General features: G+C 41.0%; 2 protein-coding genes across 2 annotated transcripts in view; one reads left to right on the top strand and one right to left on the bottom strand.

Moving 5' to 3' along the window:
- The first annotated feature begins 300 nt into the window (after positions 1 to 300).
- Positions 301 to 4213, top strand: LOC139744867 (uncharacterized). The gene is made up of 4 exons (XM_071655278.1): positions 301 to 401; positions 1548 to 1698; positions 2896 to 3348; positions 4207 to 4213. Exons 2-4 carry the CDS (start codon positions 1571 to 1573, stop codon positions 4211 to 4213), a joined length of 588 nt encoding a protein of 195 aa, XP_071511379.1. The 5' UTR covers positions 301 to 401; positions 1548 to 1570.
- An 8468-nt stretch (positions 4214 to 12681) lies between these two features.
- Positions 12682 to 22847, bottom strand: part of LOC139744890 (sodium/potassium/calcium exchanger 5-like) — a 51296-nt gene continuing 41130 nt past the window's right edge. Inside the window, exons 5-9 of the mRNA XM_071655300.1 lie at positions 17594 to 17694; positions 15717 to 16000; positions 14613 to 14975; positions 14016 to 14117; positions 12682 to 13260 (exon numbers count right to left, since the gene is read on the bottom strand). Of these exons, the coding sequence (XP_071511401.1) occupies positions 12938 to 13260; positions 14016 to 14117; positions 14613 to 14975; positions 15717 to 16000; positions 17594 to 17694 (1173 nt within the window). The 3' untranslated portion in view covers positions 12682 to 12937. The remainder of the gene's footprint in view (positions 13261 to 14015; positions 14118 to 14612; positions 14976 to 15716; positions 16001 to 17593; positions 17695 to 22847) is intronic.

Raw genomic sequence — 22847 nt, 5'->3', positions numbered from 1 at the left:
ATGTACAATATTTCTTCTACAGTTTTTATTTGCAATTCATTCCAGTACTCAGTAGCATACAGTAGATAAGATGTGCAAGCAAATTGACTGGTACGTATATCTTTTTGCAGAGCCCAGTGCAGTTAATGGACATTTCAATAATGTTTGAAACAAATCTATTCTTTTCCTAAAAAAAAAATATTACATGCAAATACACACACACACACACACACACACACACACACACACACATAGATATTACCACGACCCACAAAACCCTGACCTGTGCAACCAGAAGTGTGAATGGCTGCACGACCCGAACAGTGAACCGCAGTGCTCAGTTTGGTGGGCCAGTCAACACACACAGACGCAGCATCCAGGACCACCTACCACATCTGACGCATCCATCTCCCCCCTCCCAGGTATTTCAAAGGGTGCGAGTTCATCCCCAAGAGCAGTATTTGTGCTGATGTGGTAGATCCTGTGATGCTGATTTGATTTACTTTGACTATTCATGTTTTGAGAAGTGAAGTTAGAGAAGAAGTTCACCTTCATAGACATGTTGATTGAGAGACTGCAGCAATATCAGTAGAACACATTAGTGAAAGTTTGAGGAAAATCGGACAAACCATTCAAACGTTATGAATTTTAAAGTTTCTGCACAGTCACTGCTGGATGAGACGGCTACTACAGTGTATGATATCACATGTGTAGAACGATGTAAAGAAAATATAAAGAGAATTCCACAAAATTTCATATTTAGAAAAAAGTCCACATTCCCTCAACTCACTACTGACATATGTTAAGGTTAGTATATCTCCCTCTGCCTTCTGAAAGAGAGAAGTTTAGTGCTCTTTTATTACATGAGAAAAGTGAAAATATGTTGAATTTTCTTTATATTTTCTTTATACTGGTATATGCATGAAGTGACATCACAAGCTGTAGTAGTCTACACATTTAGCAATGGCGGCGTTGAAACTTCAAAACTTCATAACTTTTCAAAAGATTGTCCGATTTTCCTCAAACTTTCACTGATTGTGTTATACTAAAATCGCTGCATTCTCTTGGTCCTTATGTATATGACGGTGAATCTGTTTTTCAAAATGCAACATGGAGGAAACATTAACCCTTGACCCCCACCCATGGAAGAGACGTGTCATAGCATTACCATTGCAGATCCAAAGCTGCTTATTGCAGTGCATGCTGTTTTTTTTTTATCACGACGAATATACATCATATGATATCAGATTTGTATTACTTTTGGAGCTGAAATATAGCCGATGATCATGTTTGGTGTATGGTTGAAGAGGAAACCTTTTTGGATAAATGCTGCAAAGAATTTATCCAATGTGTTCAAAGACATACAAATGTATTTGAATTTTGAGACTGATGCTCCAAAACGTAAACACATTTACAATCATGATGTAGTTTGTACCTGGTATTTATAGTACATTTAAGCATAATAATGTGAATATTTCCAGTCAGCTCTGTCTCTTACCTAATGTTTTTTTTTTTTTTTGTTCTCATTCTTATTTTCAAGACTTTTGAACTTGACTTCTTTTTTACAGGAGGTGTTGCCAAATCTCGCTTAATGATTCTTATCGCAGTGATGGTGGTCATGTTGGTATTGGTGATTGTGGGAGTTTTGTTCGCTGTCTGTATGTTGCGCTCTCCACTGGTAAAGAAGAATACACGACAGAATAATGAAGGTCCAGCCAGGTGATTTCCCTTTAAACTTCTGCTACATTTCCCACATTCTTGTTAGAGGAACAGCACCCAGAATAGAGATAATGTGACCAAAATACTGCTACAAATTTACTGGATATGCTTGTAACATGTCAGGATGGTGTAGAGGTGATCCCAATAGCTTCACTTGTCCATTGATTGTATACAAAATATGAAAAATGCTAATGTTTTTGCAGGGAATTATGTATTGTGCAGTATACACAGAGAAAATAACCTGAGATGAAGTTTTACCAAATATACATAATTGTTTGCACCATGTGAGTTCCATGAAATGACTTTAAAAGGAGATCATTGATACAAACATGAAGAAATATAAGGGTTTTGAGTTTTCAGCAAAACCCAACTGTACAAATTTGGGTTTGCAACATGGTTGCGCCAACTTCTGCAGACCAAGACAGATACTGATGCACAAACTGAAAGATCTTGAATCAATGACAAAAAAGAAGGTAAAATGATTCTGATAGAATTCATCCTCTGTAAAAATCCAGAAAAGCAATTAAAGTTTTTATTGCATTTCAAATCATACCATTTTTTATTTGTGTAAAAAATATGTGGGAAATATGATTAAAAAAATATTAAAAAGCCACTCTTGTTTTGGGATGATCTATTCAAAGTTATGACTATACATAATTAGGATAATTTTATAAAGTACTAACTGTGTTCATGAATTTGCATCTGCACAATGTCAGGACTTCTACTCTCTCCACTGTTTTTGTTCATAGATTTTCACATCTTTTTTTTTTTAGATAAAGGTAGATCTTGTGATCCAACCGAATTCTTCTAAAACATTAGTATGAACTTTTATCTCCCCAAACACACTTGATAAGCAATTAATGAAGAGAAAATGTATGTTTTGCACAAATTGGAGAGTTTTGTGGATATTGTATATATTTTTAAAGTAAGATGGTTCAGCCATGATGTCAAAAATTTGCCAGTATTTGAGGGCAGCATAAGGATTCTCTAAATTGAATGAAAACTTTTAGAAAAATGACAGAATTATTGAATTTTATCCAAATTTTCACTATCAGTCACTCAATATTGCATTCAATGAATACATGTAGTTTTCACAGGACTGTGACATTTTAGTGTGTATGTCTGGAATCAAGGTTGTGTGATGATGAGTCACATAATTGCATATGATGCACTTTCTTCCTCTCTGTTTATCAGCAGCCCACCTACAAGTGAAGGGCAAGAGCAGGAGATGGATCACTTGCTGTCATGTCAGGAACAGAATGAAGCATCAAGAGTTGAAAACGAACTTCGCCAAAATGGACCAATCATGACTTCTCAGAGAAGTGATGGCACTCATGGTGACGATGATTCCACAGAAGATGCACATGACAGGTCGGCAGAAGGTACGTCACTAAAAGGAGGTGCACACTACGACGACGAAACCGACGGACTACTGGCAGCTGCCGGATGCAGTAGCGCACATGGAAAGACAGAAGAGATAGCAGTTGGAGCTCCTGCTACCCTAGGAGAGCAGACGGAGGAGGCCGGAGACATGGGTAGAGAAGAGATGCAAGTAGACGCAAGAGTCAGAAATGATGTCATCAGTGGTGATGGAGAGATTGAATGGAAGAAAGACAAAGATTTTCCTGCTGGGGCTCCATTTCATGGAGAGCAAGACATGGAGGAAGGGGAAGAGGAGAAAGGAGAGGAGGAAAAGGAGGAGGAGAAGGGAGAGGAAGAGAAGAAAGATGAGAGAGGGGAGGAGAGGGAAGGAGAGAAGGAGGAGAAAGATGAGGAAGAGGAGGAGATGGAAAAAGAAGAGGAGCAGGAGGAGGAGGAGAATGAAAGGAAGGACGAGAAAGAAGAGAAACAGGAGAAAAAGGAGGAGAAAGGTGAGGAAGAGGAGGAGAGGGAGGAAGAGGAGAAGGAGGAAAAAGAAGAGGATGTGAATGAGGAGAATGATGTAAAGGATGAAAAAGATGAGGAAGAGGAGGGGAAGGAGGTGGCAGGAGAACATTTAAAGGCTCCTGAAGTAAATGGTACATGCACATGTAGTTCAAAAGGTAGGAAAAGTGGGGAATCTGAGATGTCAACTCCCAGTGAAGGTACACATACCAATATTTCAATGACTTCAGAGACGCCGAACCAACTTTTCCCTAATGCCACAACAATTAATATCGGGACTCTTGTCCTTGGTAACCAGCACAATTATCGTGAGGTGCCAAGTGCTGATTGGACGCTAGAAAGTGGGTAGATTATATATACATGTATATATACATGCATATAATTATATTTTTTTTGGGGGGGGGGTGGGGGTGGTGTAGAGAGATGATTTTGTTCTCTGCAAAGAAGTAATGTCCTCTCTATGAATCGGGTTGATTTAAAGAAATATGTGTGGTAGTTTAGATGGCATGGATTGACGATATACTAGGCTTTGTTTGATATATGGAGAATATGCAGAAACTTTATATAATGCATATTATTTATATGTCTCCCTGCAAACTGTTCAATCTATTTCTTTACCTATAGTGATTAGAATATCTTTAAAATAATGTTTCGTTCTGCAAGCCTTGGAATTATGGTGCTCTTTCTTTCTTTCTTTTTTTACTCATTTGATATGATATGGATCTGTTGATAAAGAAACGTAATGTATGTTTATATGTTTAAGGAACCTATGACTGTGGTTTGGGTTTCAGTTTTCAAAGTAAAAAATTCGTGGTTATAGCATGATGCAGAGTCATGTTTGTGCACAGTGGGTTACCATATGACCAGGGATGCTCTTACCTCGTGGTATATGTGTCAAGTTTGTGTGCACTGTAATGCACTATAGTGGCATGGTAAATTTCTACACATTGCTTCATATTTAAGTCATCTCACAATTTCAATGTAAATGGGAATAAATATCATATGTAGTAAATAATGTTCTACGCAATAGATATCATTCGTGGCTGTATGCATTGTTACTAACTATACTGTATGTCCCCCCCCCCCCCCCCCAAGAAAAAAGGGAAAAGAAATTACAATTGGACTTCCACAATGGTAACTTTAACAATAGTGATCACTTCAAATTGTTTGTTCATTTGTTTGTTCATTTTCCATCTGAGAAGATGGCTGGATAGCCTATGTTCAGCTATGATAAGCTGGTCTTCCATGGGGTCCAATTGGATGTGAGGTGGGACCACTTCACTGGGTTACAACATTCTGCACCTGTGAGGAATGAATGAAGCTGGATCTTTTATGTGCATGAGATGTAACTCTCTCACACACGGGACCTCCATTTTATGTCCTATCCGAGGGACAGAGTGTTTTGCCTCTTGCTAGAGGGGACGGTATGATTACACACAACATTGCTCAGTCCAGACTCGGGTTCGAACCCGGGTCGCTTGGGTCGGAGGCAGACACGCTACCGACTGAGCCAACTCACTGCCCAATCCAATGGCAATTTCAAAGTATGAAACTATAAGTTATTACCTACATCTTACAGAAGCCCCCATCCGATTTGCTTCAGTGGTCATAGAGAACTGAGGATCTTTGTAGAGCATAACAGGAATCCCTTTCCTCCAAGTTTTGTCCAGTCACATTTCCAAGAGCAAGTGCTGAACTTGGGCGAAACGGACCCATGACATGCTTTACAACGATCCATATTTCTCTGTGACCACATAACCAAATTGAATGGGATTTTCTGTAAAATGTAGGTCAAAGTATAGTTTAATTCCCTGAAATAGCATTAAGATTATTCAATTATTTTGAAAATTACCAGTGCGGAAATCCAATTGTACTGTTTTTGATGAACATACTGTATGTATAATGTATAAATGTGTATGTTCTTTTATACACTCTACAAGTACAACTTGTATAATTGATTTGAACTTTCTAGCTCAGAGTGATGCTTTCAGAAGTGCTTCCAGCAATATCGAAATGACTGTGTTCCATTAAAGATATACTGAATGATGTTTGTTCGTCTTTTCTTTAAAAATCAACAGTACTAATATTCTTATGGTCAGCGTACAGGTACGTATTGTAAGTTTTTGTCCAGCATATATTGTCCGTGTGATTTTGTATACTCGTACAGATATTTACAGCTGATGGCCTATATCTATTTAATATTTTTAATTGTTAATATCTTATCTCTTAAAAAAAAAAGAGACACAGGTCTTTCATTTCAAAGATTTATGCAAGCCAACTTCGGTGGCAAAGACGTAGCAACAACTAACAGGCTCTGCACAGTACTCCACTGCTTTAAACCTGTAGAAATCATTCTTGTTGCTTATTGTACATGACTCGGGGATTGTATTCATTCATCATTTGAACTAGGGACCCACCTCCCTGTATGTATGATATTATGCACATAGATAGTATTGTATATATTTTTGGGTGATTTATACATTTGGCATCTTTTCATTGTGATTGTCAGCAATTTCATGTCTGATGAAATATGTGCCTAATATGCAGAATATTTTTGTATTTGAAACAGAGAGCCATGACCATGTATACGTGAAAGACTTGTACATTCAGCTTCCAAACGTTTTTGTTAACATGAGTTTATTTTGTTCCTGTCGGAACGGTATCAAACTGAAATGACCAATGGAAGAGTGTGGAACAGAAGTCTTGAATGTTGAATTTGTCGACTGTCAATGTGAATAAATGACTAAGTGTAATGATATTCTCATATCATAACACGCTTAAGGTCAAGAAAATTTGCTTGTCGGTGTCATTCTGTGGTGTCATATGAAACTACTGTATAGAGGCGTGCAGCATTTGGGGGTTATGTGGATTGGTAGGCATGGTAGAGGATCATCTTCACATACACAGCCTGCCAGAAATGTATTTCTGTCGTCATATATACAATGTATTGCACGGTTGTGACGGGTTGTCCTACAGAGTAAAGTGATAAACTGGAGTCTTTTGTGACTGCGGGCATTTAAAGGGAACCCAACTGCCCGTGTCATGTAACGTTGAGTGCAAAGCTGCCAACATCTTGACGAATCGATTGAATTTGAATAAAATGGCAAATGAACTATAGAAGATATTTCTTTTATAAATGGTCACAAGAGGCATTAGGGTGATAATCGAATTAAAAAAAAAAACTTTCTGTATGGATTGTACGTTTATAGGCCCTGTAACGCAAAATTTTGTAGATTCCACTTTTCCTCTTTATTATTGAGGCAATCTCCTCTCGTTTTCTAATTTTTCGTTATGAAGGTACATATCTTTCGGATATTTAAATGTGTGTGTGTGTGTGTGTGTGTGTGTGTGTGTGTGTGTGTGTGTGTGTGTTTGTGTTGGTCGTGCATGTGCCCGCGAGTGTTAATAATGAACTAACGCATGTGTTTGTGTGTGAACGAAAATTTTACTCCAAGTGTAGACTTGTGTGTTCGTGTTTGAAAATCTCTAATTTAAAATTACCATGGTATCTGAGGAAAGATTTCTCCTCTAGAAATAACATTCACATTACAGTAAAGAATCGAGAAGAATCATGAATACACTAAACAGATCAAGGGAAAGAAAGGAAGAGAGAAAAGATAAAAAAGTAGAATAATTTAGGGCCCGCAAAAGAAATAAGATGAAGCGTTGTTACGTTTTCAGCTTCCTCGAACCCCGTGCTTTTCTTTCTCTGGCGCTTTGGTTCACGATATTACATGATGTGATTTGTTTAACCCAGGGTAGCCTCCTCAGTAGTTTCATTGCAACCCCCGAAGAATATGCTTTCCATCATTAATCCCAGCGTTGTCGAGTTCATATTCTAACAAATTGTTGGGGGGGGGGGGGGGTGTTCGTTATTCCGAAGATTTGTCGGTACGAAAATGAAACTTGGGATGTTCTTTTTTAATGGATCTCATTTCGTTTTCAGATTGACGAACCGTCGGAATAACGAATCTTATTTCATTTTTCGGATCAACGAATCTTCCCACTATTTTAACGAGCAGTCGAAATAATGGTGATAATGATGATGATGATGATGATGATGATTAATAATGATAATAATAATTTTTATTATAATTATCATTATAATTATTATTATTATTGTTGTTATTGTTATTATTATTATCATTATCATTTTATTATTATTATTATTATTATTATTACTATTTTTTTATTTTTTATTTTTTTATATTATTATTATATCTAGTTTTATCCGGGGTAGCCTCTTCAGTGTTTCCACTGCTCTACCAGAGGACCCTGCCATTATCATTACCCTAGCATTGCCAGGTACCCAATGGGCCATTACTATCAGGGTCGAGACGGACATGGTGGGTAAAACATCTTGTCCAAGAATGTAAGCACTGGGTGGAGTCGAACTCTGGTCCTTTGATTGGGAGTCGGGAGTCGTATCCACTATGCCACAGCGCCCCCACATGATAACACCCCCACGAAATAATGAACTGTCACCCGATTAGGGAAGGGAGTTGTGACTTCAGTGTCCTGTGAAAGCCAGGGTAAACATAATACGTCTACCATGGATGGTGTCTACGTTCAGGGCCGGCGCAGTGTTTTCAAAAGTGTGGGGGCCCACTTCCGGGTTTCATGAGCTAACAAGCAAAAAAACAAAAACAAACAAGCAAAAAAACAAAAACAAACAAGCAAAAACAAAAACAAACAAGCAAAAAACCAAAAACAAACAAGCAAAAAACCAAAAACAAACAAGCAAAAAAACAAAAACAAACAAGCAAAAAAAAAAACAAAAACAAACAAGAAAAAAAAAAGGGTCCTCAGCTCTTTCTCTTCCCTTCATTTCCGGGTGTTTTCACCTGACAAGCAAAAAATAAGGTCTTCAGAGAAAAAAAAAAAACATAACCGTTCCGCCGCCATACTTCAAGATCTCTCTATTTCTATTTTAGTGCCACTTACGTACTTCCGGGTTAAAAAAAAGTGTGGGGGCCCAAAGTGATGACACCTTATGTATTCCTTTGTATGGTGCCCAAAAAGTGTGGGGGCCCGAGCCCCCACGGCCCCCACGGCTGCGCCGGCCATAACGTTCACATTCGCACTGACAGAGAGAAGTGGAAATAACACAGTCGTGAGGCGATTTGCGAGAATTGATCAAAATTTCTATATTTCCCTCCCAGCTATAAACATAGCCTGTAATCCACCAAAGCAGCAAGCAATAAATTACAACCCACCAACTAGAAAAAGGCAATAGAATCATAAAAATATAAAGTATATGATTAATAATATTATCATAATTATATCATTATACACTGAATCAACAAAATTGCAACTCGGACACGGGTTAGACAGATACTCAAAAGACATATACATAATAAAAAACTTGAGAATTATGATTGAAATCCAGACTGGAGCATAGAAATATAAACATCTATATAACATTACAGTTGACTGTGGCTTGTTTTCAGCTCTTGAACGGGGCAAAATTGACGATTGAGTTGTGTTTACGACTGGGCAAGATGTTGACAGTACTCCTACATTGGCCTTCAATGTGGGATTACGATAAACCGAGATATGCACAAGAACAAGATCCAAGCCACTTTCATCTCAAACTCTCCACTCAAAATTATAGTATTCCTTCCTTTCTTCACTTCCGGGTTGCGGAATCACTGCTCAGCACAAATAAGAAAATAACAAACCTTTAGAAGATGGATATCATTCTCAATGCAACTACATGTACCATGCAAAGTTTGAACACTTGTAACTTTATCCCAGTCGTGACAGCGCAATTCCTGGTAGTAGATAGTGCCTTCATATTATCATTATTTCGACTGATCTATCAGGTTACACTGCATCATCAGTAAGAGGTAGTCTTGCAACGCAAGTTTGTGAAAATGTGAAAATTCTGAGTTTGTCTTCCTGAAGTCCAGTTTTAAGTTTCACACAATAAGAAGGGAATGATGTCATTGTGAATGCTATATAGCATTCAGTTTTCACATTCATCTGTGTTCTTCGTTTTCACACATCAGAATTTGTCAAGCAATGATAACAGTGGGCGAAATTCGAATTGATGAAAAGGATGCATTTCATGACTGTTGTTAGGCCTTACATCCTAAAGCCAAATTTCTCCCCAATGTTCAAGTTGACTTTGACAGCAGGGAGAGCTAACTACACAGAATATTGCAGAGTTTTGCTGAAATTATACTTGAAAAATATGAAACAGTTTTGGAACTCTCATATCGAGTGTTACGTGTTCTGGGAAAGAGCGTTATTAACACAACCATATATATGAATTATATGCAGCTTTGTGTAATTTCACGTGGGGTATTTGAAGTACGTTGGCATTGACTGGTGTTCACTGACAGAATCAGGCATATACTAAGCCTGTATTATAAGCTGTGATTTTTGCTTGCGTAATTTTCGCAAATGAGGAGGTCATGGACATTTCTGCGAGATGTTGTTCTCGCGATTTTGACATCGACGCTATCATATGTGCAAGGATGCCTGTCAGTTCGAGATATTTTCACGTGTTGTTAAATTCGCGGTCCAACAGTGATTCTCGAAATACGCGAAAATAAAACCCTCGCGAAAATAACAGCTTATAACGCACATTCATTTGCCGTGGTCATGTCGGCCCATCAGATCGAACTGCATCGACACTGACCATGATTGTCCTTGCTTTTGTCCCCATTGTAACATAGAGCAGTGTGGATATGATCACGTACCTGATATAGAGTACATTGGCAAGAACTGGACCACTACATTCCCAAAGTGATGTTGATGTCTGATATAACAAAATAAGATACTGATTAACGCAGAATCTGACGAGTACTTCGAAATAGCAAATGTTTGATATTAACCAATCAGCCAGCAAATCGGCGCCGCTGAGGTATTCTCTATTATACAACTTCTTATGCACAGGACAAAGTGGATCGGTGAGAATTGGATGCTTGAGTGTAATTTTGGAACTGTTTGCGAGTAGGTTTTACTCTATTTCCAAAGTTAAACGAGAGCATCCAAACGTCACTAATCCATGAAATAGAATCATTCGTTTTATAAAACGTGTCCGTGAATGATCAGTTTATGAATTTCAACCTTTTTCCCCATTATGCACTCGCTACACCAACAATACTAAATACAAGGCTTGAGCCACGCATTCGGATTTTACCGGACGCATGATGATAAAAATCAATGCATGGTAATTGACCAATCAGATCGCATCGATGAAACTCATTTTATAAAGTGGGTTAATTTCACTGTTCTCTGTGGGAGGTATCTGGATTATTTCATAGGCCGACCCGAATCGCTCTGAAGCCACCGCGCCGCCATCTTACCACGCACGTTGCCCATGATGTATAACTTTTGCGTACGGAGCTCATCACCAAGATCGTGGTGACGATCGTGGAAAATGCGTGCAAGTCCCACCAGTGTGCCTGGTAAGATTACAGTGCGGCGGCCTAAGTTGTTAGCACAGGGTCGATTAATCATGAGATATCCAGATATTAAACCCTTTTAGAGATAAGATGCTAGTCTATATCGGCGTCTTAAAAATCTTACTCTTTTATTGTAAAATCATCTCAAGACCTTCCTTCGCAGTGCGAAGTGGGAATTATTTCATTTTGACATTTACATTAATTAAGTCCATGTTCTATACTAATAACAATGCTAAATCGACTATAACAACGAACCTTACATACAAAGCACCATAATTTTCTAGTAGGCTTAATATAATATCCTTCTCTTCGACATGTAACTTTGCAATGTCTAGTGAGAGACTTATTACCAACGGAGGGCCGACATGGAGTGTAGGCAAGTTTACGCTATAATAAATATGCGTGATCCAAATATCCTAATAAAAGACATGTTGCGTGATATATATCTAAATTTCATTATTTTTTCAAAGAAAAAAAAAAGAATGACAACTGTGATATGAATTCGCTTTCGTGAACAGTGAATTGCTAGCACTTGTAGAACCTATAGACCCGAGGCAACAGAGGAATTTTTAGCACCATTATTCATCATCCCTCGACCAAACTTCATTCATTTGCAACACAGGTACATGCTGTCGGACTCGTCCAAGAGAATCACATTGTGGTTATTTGTTTGAAAATCACGATACTGCACTCCTCATGAACTACTGAGTAGGACGATATGCCTACTGATTCATGAATATTCACAAGGGGAGGGGGGCGGAAAGATGTAATGTGAATTTGCAAAATCTGTAGATTCTTTTCAAAAAGATGTGCGTCTCTCTATCATTGTGTAGTCTTTATCAAAGTCGTTATTGGCTTATCGTAATGGCAAATAACACAAGTATTCATGTGGTTGGACATATTATTGCGATGTTTGCCGGCTTTAAATCGTGCGTTGCAAAATAATGAAAAGACTCAAATTCAAAGTGAAAACAATTACGTCGTTGGACCTGGAGATATTATATTCGCTATACCCATCGCTTTCTCAAGAGAATGTATAGAAATTTTGTCTCTGTTTTTTTTTTTCTCATCTACAATGCGTGACGATTATCAAAACCTTGGAGGCGCACTTGGATTTTGCAAGTCGTCAATCAGCGATTCTATGAAAGTACATGTAAAAACATAAATATGGTGACTACAGCATTTCGAAGTGCATGCACCAAAGAAGTTTATTTTGGTACATCGAGCTAGCCGTGGATACAATCTCTCACACTGAATACTCGCTACAGATGTATTGTAGGTAAATTTGTGCGCAAGACAGTGGTGCCGACAAGGGGGCATTTCATGAAGCATTTTGTCCGACAAAGTTGTCGGACAAATTTTGCTCTCAGCCAATCAGATGCAAGGATTTCAGTAGCTTGCAACAGTTTGTCAGAAAAATATCCGACCAAACTGCTTCATGAAATGCTCCATGGGCCCTGTTTCATAAAGCTGTTCGTAAAGTTACGCATGACTTTACGAACGACTGGAATATGAAGTGCCAATATGTGTGCACATTTTTTTCCTTTCGTTTTAACAAAGTACGACAGTATGCCAATATTTCATCTACACTGGAGTAAAAATACATTTAAAAAACAACAACAACGTGTGTTAACATGTAAAAATAATTGCTATCATATGCAAATTTCATTTTACCTAATGAAATTAGCAATGACTGTAGGAAACCCACTTGCATTGCTATATTTAAGTCGTTCGTAAAGTTAACTTTACGAACAGCTTTATGAAACAGGGCCCTGCCGCATAGTATTGTTACGGGTCTTTGAAGAGACCAGGTCGGGAGCGCGGATAGAGTCTGGCTGCAAAATACAAGAAACAAACACACATCGGACGTGACGAAGGGACCATGGCGCTTGAGGAGATACGTATAATCTATTGTTCACGTGGCACCATCGTCTATGTTGTTAACAACGTGGCAGCGTCAGCCCAGGTATGATAATGTTCATCTCGAAGAGTATCGACAAGATGACGAACGCGGCGTAGGCCACGAGAAACACAACGCCCAGCGTCTTGCCGAGCTTAAATCGACACACGCTGATGAGGAAGAAGGCGATGATGACGTTGGTTAGAAGGAGCATGGCGATGATGGGGATGGCTCCGCTGTAGATCGGCACCGTGGACCCCCTGTCGATGAACACGGTTTGGATGAACCACGGAAGACCGAGTCCTATCAGGATGTCGAACAGGTTACTGCCTAGCGAGTGCGAGATGGCCATGTCTCCAGCGCCTGCAGCGGTACGAGAAGATAAATTAAGGTACTTTTCGGGGTGGGCCAAGACCGATAAGACTTTATGTAGTAAAGAAAAATAGCTATATAAAAACACCCGGGAAATATACAAGGTACAATTTTGCCATTCTCTACACATTTAAACGAACCCGAACTTGACAACAGTACTGTACAATACAACAATATATCGCATTCTTCTTCTTGAAAACTCAAACCTACTAATGATCTTTACTGCAAAGGTATATATTGGAAATATCGAGAATAGATCCCCATTATGTTTGTAAAGATGTGTAAAATACAAGTCAGTTGTTTTCATATTTTGATATGCCCCCATTAAAAAAAAAAATGATATGTTTCACTTCACTGTTTCCCGAAATTGCAACTGTATGAAAACTCAGGGTCGCTAACGGCACACACTTGAAATGCCTTCTTTTTTTTAATTTTTGTGAAAATTTTGAACAAATATTCTCTTTCGAAATCTTAAAAAAAAATAGACACTTTGTGGGTGAATTATGCGGAGAGATCAGATCTGCTCATCATAGTGTAGGTTTTGTGTGTGTGTGTGTGTGTGTGTGTGTGTGTGTGTGTGTGTGTGTGTCTTTTAATTGACATTCCCTACCCTTTGCTAATGAACTCTTCCTGAATTCATTTTTGTATCTTTCTTTTTCTGCGGTCCCATGACTCGGCAAGGGATAGGCAATTTCATTAGCAGGGGGAAGAACCTCTCACCAAGAAGCAGCTACAGCTATACTCACCTTCCCGAGCTACGGAGATGCTCATAAGAGTGTCGGGCGTGCTGGCCCCCGCAGCTAGCAGCGTCAGCCCCATGACCTCGTCTGGAATGTCTAACGTTACGCCTGGTGGATGGGGGAAAAACAAACCAATAAAAATGGTGTTTCTCAACAATGTTCCATTACACCTGATAATATGCACAAAGAGTTTTTTCCCCAAAAAATGTCAGCTTTCAAGAGAGTAGAAAGGAGCATTACAAAGTTGTCACAAAACTTATAGCCGTTGATTGCGAGAAAAAATAAATGTATTTCACTTTCTCCTTTTTTTCAACATTTGAAATGTTCATTATCAAAATACACGTTCAATATTGACGTAATTACGTAGTTCTATCTTTGATCTACGTCAACAATGTTCAGGACGGCATTGTGACCAATATCTGTGCTTAGCATAAACATAATGAAACTTCAATACACATACTAAAAATATGATTTTTTTTCTATTTTGTAACTTTCACTTTTCTATCTGATCGATCTGATCAATTGTACTCTATCTATTGAAGTCAATTTGCTCAAAAGAGTGGTTTGGACCTCGGGTGTTTTTTTTTTTTTTCTGTCACACACCTATTACCGACACCATCCAGACGAGAACGTAGGTGAGGCCACCGATCCAGAACAAGGACACGATGAAAGTGAGTACGAAGCAGCGCTCCCATCGCTTTTTCCTACAGTCGGGCACTGTGACGTAGAAAGCGAAGATGATGGGATAGGCCGCTATACGAAGCAGCCTGCCGAGCCTTTCCTCGGGCAGGTCGAAGGGCGACGATGGCTTTTGCTCGTCGTCGTTGTCGTTGTCGTCACTGACTTCTCTGCGGTTATTGTTAGTGCCGTCGTCGTCGATGTTCTTGTTAATGTGTCGGCTTCCAATGAGGGTTACTTGGACGGCCGTGTCTACTTTGTCGTTCGGTAGGCTATTTATAAATCGCCCTGGGGAGAATCAGAAAACAAATTTGTGCGGCATTATATATCATGTTAATTCGAAAGTTCGTATCTGATGGGCGGCGTCTGAAACAGTGAAATTTTATTAACGATGATAGTGATAATGATTACAGCCTTTCTTATCCCCATGGGTGTGTGTGTTATCACGACGGCATACTCTGCTTTCGGAATGGTAAATTTCACACTGATAGAGAGACTGAGATTAATCCACAGGTAGATGCTGCTGAATCAAATTTCGAGATTATTGGCATAACCAGTCAGTACACATCTACCTTTGATTAACTCGGATAGTGTTGAATTCAGTCCCACTCCCATCTTAATGTTAATCATTTGGGCCGCCTCGTAGATAAGACAATCTTCCAGAACATGTACATTTAGTAAAAAAATCCCCTCAAAACTAAAAATAGATAAAAGATAGATAAATAAATGAATGAATAAATAAAACAGAATAGAAACAGTTACTGTATGCGACCACGCGAAGGCGGAAGAAATCTATGATAAAATCATCCTTAAGATTAATGTGATTGCATGATGACGTTTATTTACATCAGTCTATATCATACGTTTATAACACTCTGACACACACAAACACACACACAAACACACACACACACACACACACACACACACACATGCACAGACATGGGCCACCGAAGTGTTTTCAGTGTGTGCGCGGGAGGGGAGGGTGAGAGATGAATGAAGTACGAAAGAGGATGTATAAATCCACACCTTGTCCGGGAGGCGGGGCGTTATTAACGTATGTTCTTTTCGGTGACGCAGTCTTGTCGTCGCTCTCCGAGTCGCTCTCCGCTATTAGTCGCCGAAGCTCCATGCGATCGGTTACCTTCGCCCTGTCCTTCCTCTCTTCGTCTTTCCGCGAGCTCTTGTCAGCATCCGGGTCCTTCTCCGGTATGCAGCAGAAGAACTTTCTCAGCCGCGACTCCAGATTCCCGTTGTTGTACATTAGTATGCAATACCCAACGTAGAGGGCCAACAGAATAGAGGCATCACGCCTGGAGTTTCATGGATGGATAAATGACGAATAAAAAAAAGTAAACAACAGCAACAAAGACATAGGAATAACAGTTGTGAATATAATGATAAGAATAATCAATAACAACTACAATAGAAAGTCATGGTAGTGGCAAAGGTATCAATACGGTTTGCTTACTTGTTTGGTCCATTTCTTAATCATTTTTCTCCAGGTATACAGAGAAGTTCATGGCTTTCATATCATGCAACGCAATACGAGATACCACAAAACGTGAAAAATAATCAATTTCATACCAAAGCACAGTCACTATTCCGTAAGAATTACAAATTATTATCATTACAAAAAAAAAATGTATCGCACACAGTGACATGCAGGCATTTTTACCATTATTTGCATAAAAAACAAAAACCACGCTATAGTGCTTCAAAATAGTTAGGGATAGAAATAACCAATGTAAAGTATTAATCAGTAAAATCTACATTAAATATTGTTAGATAAACAAGATGTTAACAATATATATACTAAAATTGTTTCTAGAATAAACCGTCTACAGTTATGGTTTATTGAGAAAAATTTATATATACTATATTTTAGGCTTTATTTCGATTTTTTTTATATGGTACCGGTACAGGATGCTTTGTGATACAACTAACCTACAAATATTCATCAAAATAGTGATCATTCGAACATTTTTCAAGTTACTGCTCCCAATGGCAAATAATATCTCAAACTGGGCGCGGGGAGAAATAATTAGGGAAGTATACCACCATCAAAAGTATGGTCTTATCTTCCAAAGGGTAAACCCATTCAGCGGAAGACTAATTCTCTCTTTTCGAGACTCACTGCTGCCAGTATGATTCCGTAAATTATCGATGATGATTATTATGGTATGATTCAACCCAGGGTAACTCCTTATCTGCGTTCTCTGAGAACCCTGCATCTTTAAACCTGTGAGTCAAGGGAGTGGGCAAAACACCACAGCTGCTGTAAGCGCTGACCGCATAGTGATGGGAAAAATTAAGCACCCATGGCGGGACACTTGATCTTGAGTTGGTAGACTTACTGGTTCCGTGCCCGGTTTTATTTGTTTATTTGTTTTTGTTTTGTTGTTTGTTGTTGTTGTTGTTGGTGTTAATTGTTGTTGTTGATGTTGTTGTTGTTGTTGGTGGTGGTGGTGGTGTTGGTGGTGGTGATGAAGATGGTGGTTGTGTTTTTGTGTTGGTAGTGTTGATGGTGGTTGTGGTGATGGCTGGTGATGGTGTCTTGTTTTGTTTTGTTTTATTTCGTTTTGTTTTATTTGTTTTGTTTAACTTTTTTTGTTTTGTTTTGTTTTGCGGGTTTTTGTTTTTGTTTTGTTTTGTTTTGTTTTTTTTTTTTTTGGGGGGGGGGGGGAATGGGGATGAAGTTGCTCGACTGTCGTAAGTCAATTATAAGCCTACGAGTACTATGTATATCTTTGGCATTGCGTGCATTCTGTGTCTAAGAATATTGCGTATTCCCAACCATTTGGAATACAGTATCTGACTCATTTGATCGTCGATGGTATATAATTATCTATATTGAAGTCCTAGTCCCGGGCGGGTTAAACAAGAGGGTGTTCTAACAAACTCACCAGTCCACGCTACCGTCCTGGACCACCAGTACAAGGCCTACAATTGACACCATGTAGGCAAAGCTGTCCCGCGTTAAAGGCCAGCATGACAAAACGATCACCTGTTACAAGAAGAGACGATACGGCATTGCAAGGATCACATCGAATATTTTTAGCGTCAGTGTGTAACCCTCACAGCAAAGATCTGTTAAATTTGTTTGTTTGTTTGCTTGCCTCTTTATTGCTGACTATTCCGCCAGAAAAGACCTTCGGGAAACCATTTTTGTTTTCCAGCAAAGCTCCTGGTGTATTACATAATCATGTTTTCCAAGGACTAACACAATAAATTGAAGGTTAATTCGCATATATATATATATGTGGGGATATGCTAATTATGAATGAGATATCAGCAACGGAGGGGCGCCCCCATGTGGCAGGCACCTCTCTGCTTGCTGTTCACAGGACTCCTGTCGAGTGCTTGTCTTTATTGACTGCACGACCTCCCACCCGAACCCACGTGCCGTATAACCATGTCTCCTTCATAGACACACATACCCACACACACCGTCTTCACATCAATCCTGCCTTCTCCATCTCTCTCTCTCATCCCCCACATTTCGGCCCACCCCCTACAACTGGCGACGAGGATGGGATGGGAGGATACAGCATAGTCGGATGTCACTACTGAGAGGACTTGGGCTGAGTTAATGCGGCCTGGATGCTCCGAGACGGCTTGGTGAAAGATGCAGCGGGAAGTATAGGACATAAAGAGGGAGTTCCAGTGGGATCCTTTCTGAAGATTTGGTGGTGATGTGCTCCTGGGCGTCTAGGACGGGTAGACAGGAAGAGCTGGTGGCGAAGGGGATCTAGAGATGGACAGAAGATGGTTCCAGGTAGCTGCAGGACTGCTTGCGGATGACGAGGTGGTGATGTAGAGGACTCGAAGTTCAGCTGCAGTGGATGAGGTAGCGGCAGACAGGCGATTTCGAGTAGACTGATGTGAACTTGAACTGGTGCAGCCTGACATTATTAGATACTAGAAGGGATGATGTAATAGATATTATCCCTGTTTGAACTGGTAGATAGCCTGTTTAGGTAGTTTTCACCACCTTTCATGGAGAAAGGACATGATGCGATTTGAGGTTGTTGTAACCTGCTGAGGTAGTAGACGTTTTTGTGTGATTTACATACAGTTTTGTCCTATCATGTGTGGATAGAGTTATTACCGGATTTAAGGGCAAGGGGAAATAGGTAATTGGTTGAAGGACTCAGTTTTGAAGTGTCAGTCCTGAGATTTAAACTATTTGGTACGGTATTGATACGGAGTATACAGAGTTTTGCAGACACTGCAAGTATACACAGGGGATTTTTTATGAATGTGGGACTGACTGTAGTGATTATACTGTGAAGGGCTATTGAAGTTAGGCCTGTCATGTTTTGGGCAGGTTTGCTATTTTTTGATACATTGTGTATTACTGCAGTAGGTCATGAGGTAGTGTTGTACTGCTTTGATGTGGGTATTTGTGTCTGTATTTAAATGCAACCAGCGATACAAGTGTATTGGAACATCTTTTTCAAAGTGTATTATTAGTGTCCTTTCCATTCAGTGGAGTGTTAATGTTAGACACCACTCATTAGGATTTGGTTATAGAGCTGGTTTCCCTTATTACTGATCCTTCTCAGAAAGGACTGTATAATCTTTTGGGAACTTTAATTGTATTTCAGAGATATTTGGCATTTACTTGTATATGCTGACTTCAATAGTGTTTTTGAGGTGTGTTCCTACATACACACTGATGCCTTAGTAATTTTTTCCCTGCAATGTGAGTGGATATTGAGACATTGCTTGCATTGTTTTAGCTTGTGAGCACATGGTTTAAGCGAAAGCTGTCTGGCTTGGGATATTTGTGATACATTGATATATATTCAGGATATGGCAAAGATGTTATTTTTGCAGATTGAAGACAGCCCAGGGGATGTCACAGAATATCCTTTGGAGAAGGAAGGTCATCTCTTGCTGGAAGTGTTACAAGCGGTACATCCTCGTGCAAATGGCCTGGTCTACATGGCAGAGGATGGAAGGAAGAGAAGGACAGTTGCCATACAGGGACATATCCGGCCGCCACCTGATGGCTGGGACGACAGTGTGGTGTACTCGCCCTCCACTCCAGCGGCAGATCAAAATGGCGTAGACCAGGAGCTGTCGGACCTGAAGACGCAGATCAGGGAACTGACGATGAGGCCCCCCAAACTGGTGATGGCGCCCGAGAGGAAAATACCGGTGTTCGACGGGAAGGCAGGAGATGCGGAGGAGTTTATTTCTGGCGTGAAGTCAGCCTTCACCCGCTATGGGGTACCGGAAGAGGAAAGGGCTTCTTACTTGCTAGACTACATTCGAGGAGTGCCGAAGATGGAGGTGAGAGCCCTGATCAAAGAGGGGAAGCAAGCGGAGGAGATATTGCAATTTCTGAGAGATTCGTACGCAGGTGTGCAAAATCTTGGCGAACTGCAGCGGCTTTTTCTTGAGCGAAAGCAGAGGAGAGGGGAACCACTTCGTGATTTTGCGGTAGATCTAGAACGAAGGTTCAACAATCTGAGCGGTCGTGAGGCCAAACTATATGCTGACCCCAACGGGATTTTAGTTGAACAGTTCATCGAAGGACTAGAGGACCCTGTCCTGCGAAGTGCTTGCAGGGATCGGTATGAGCGGGATGGTAACACAAACTTCAGGGTCTTACGTGAGTTTGCCATCCGTAGGTCAGGGCAAGAGGAGTGTCGCACGCAAGGCCATGAGGGTGCACGTCAGGCTGCTGTGCGGGCTCGACAGGGGGAACACCCAGTTCAACCATCAGACGTCCTCTTGACAATTCAGGAGATGGGTGACAAGATAGTACAAGCCGTCAGAGATGCGATGCCTACTGCCCCCTCTGCACCACCGGCTGCGCGAACGTGGAACCCTCGTGTGAGACAGCAGAGAGGTGCCTGCTTTTCATGTGGGAGTTTAGGACACTTTGCCAGAGACTGTCCCACTAGAGATTACGGTAGAACACAGTTTCAGGCTGCTGATCAAAGTTGGCAGCATGGATTTCCACAGCCTGGTGTGCCTCATTTCAACGAATTGTACAGGAACAGGAATTACTCTCCCAGTCCACATCGAACCAATGGCAGAGATGGTAGAGGCCAGGATTTTCCACCGAGAGCAGGAATGACCTACCTTCAGGGAGGACCAGCTGGGTATCGGGGTCATCCTGATTTTGCAGAGCAGAGGGAGAGTTCACAAAGGCAAGACATGCCTAGACATCAACCCGATTCCAGTAGACAGGAAGCCCCCCAGGTATCCCATACCCCAAATACCCAGAATGTGAGTCCACCAGATCATGCAGGTGGTGGAACCACCAGGCAAGGGAGTCCCTCCGCAGGACCACATGGATCAGGTGCCCCAGTTGGACGTATGTCAGAGGTGGAGGTGGTCCCCAGCGGTACTAGAGGGGATGACGGGTTCGTGTCCAGGGCCATTGGAGAGTGTTATTCTGTTGACGTTGAGTTTGGGGGTATCACCGTGCCCTGTCTCCTGGATCCCGGCTCCCAAGTAACTACCATAGGAGAGACGTACTTTAGAGAGACGTTAGAACCGGCGGGTATCCAGATGAAGGACGTTCCAGTGTCCTTCTCCTTGGTCTCCGCAAGTGGGGATGATATCCCATATGTGGGGTGTTTTGAGGTCGATGTTAGTGTCTTTGGACATCTGATCGCAGCCAGGATTGTCTTGGTCTTGAAAGACGACATGGCCATGAGGCGTGGTCAGAGTTCCGTGCAAGGGATACTAGGAATGAATGTACTGCAGGAGGTTTGGAGTCAGATAGTAGGTGTCGGGCAGGAACACATGAACAAGATACTCTGGCCCACCCCAGAGCCAGTATGGCAAGAGGCACTACAAGCTATTCATACCCGGCAGAGGGAGGAGCAGTGTGGCAAGCTACAAGGCCTTCTTGAAAAGCATCATGATGCCTTTTCTCATGGTGACATGGACTTTGGTAACACTGACCGTATCACTCATCGCATAGAGACTGGTGGTGCACCACCGATCAGGCAGAGACACAGGCCCGGTAAGCAGAACCAAGCCCCCGATGCCCTATCCCGTCTGGATCCTCCTGAGGGAAAAGGACAGATGATTGTGAGTAGTGACACAATCCGTGCCCAGTTTGACTTAGTTTCTCAAGGAACAGATATACCAGTTGTTTTGAGTACCTGCGTTGAGGAGAGACGTCTAGGTGGAGAAGCGTGCATGCCTGAGTTCTCAGCTGAGTATCTTCAGGGGGTACAAGAGAGGGATGATCTTGTCAGTCAAGTGCGCTCCTTTGTGTCAAGGGGTACACCACCCTCGCGTGAGGAGAAGGGCAGTTGTTTACCAGGAAGTCTGGCTCTCCTGCGAGACTGGAAGAGGCTCGTCATCCGAGATGGCGTTCTTTTGCGGAGAAGGCGCCGCCCGAATGATGGTACAGAGCACCTGCAGGTCATTGCCCCGCAGAGCATTCAAGAGGAGGCTATCACCCGGTTTCATGACGAGGCAGGGCATTTCGGGTTCAGACGTACCTACCGGCTGGTAGGAAACAGGTTCTTCTGGCATGGGATGGAGGAGTCGGTGAAACAATGGTGCGCCAAGTGTAAGCGCTGTACTGTTAGCAAACCTCCTGTTCGGAAGGAATGGACGCTTCCCACGTGATCTGAGCTTAAGCGGGGAAGTGAAGCAGGGAGCTCACCGTGGTGCGCAGTCGTATATTTGACAGCATCAGTCCCGGATGCGAACAGCTTCAAGGGTCGCTCAAAGATGGCAGACTTTGGGGAGGAGTTGATCTCCCTAAGAAGTTTTATTCGTTTTTGAAGTTTATCCAGTTTGGATAACAGTTTTAACGCGTAGTTATTGCATTTGTTATGAATTTTGTTGTGGCTGCCGAAGTCCAGAGTGTGGTTAGGACTTATGAATGCAAATTTGTGCGCGTTCACATTATAGGATCACAGTGGTATACATAAAGTGGGACTCCATGAAACCAGATAGATGTAGTTATTGTGAAAGCTCAAGGTTAAAGCATTTAGCTTATGTTCAGTTGGTTTAACAATGTTCCTTTATTGTAGGATCGAACCAGCATTGTTTTCTTGAAGTGTTGAATATATGAGCTACTTACAAGTGGAGTAACTTTGCGTCCATAGTTATCCCATAACGTACATGTATGTGTACGTACATATATACTTACATAATATGGTCATCAGGGACGAT

The sequence above is a fragment of the Diadema antillarum genome, unplaced genomic scaffold (assembly GCF_040938485.1).
Source record: "Diadema antillarum isolate AM-2024a unplaced genomic scaffold, OU_Dant_1.0 seq00001216_RagTag, whole genome shotgun sequence".
NCBI lineage: Eukaryota > Metazoa > Echinodermata > Echinoidea > Diadematoida > Diadematidae > Diadema > Diadema antillarum.
The sequence above is the reverse complement of the archived record's forward strand: the minus strand, read 5'-3'. Positions and strand labels throughout refer to the sequence as shown.

Excerpts from the sequence above, each read along its gene's own strand:
- LOC139744867 (XM_071655278.1), top strand. The coding sequence starts at position 1,571 with ATGATTCTTATCGCAGTGATGGTGGTCATGTTGGTATTGGTGATTGTG. Across the intron at positions 1,699-2,895 it reads AATAATGAAGGTCCAGCCAG|CCCACCTACAAGTGAAGGGC; the intron begins GTGATTTCCCTT and ends GTTTATCAGCAG.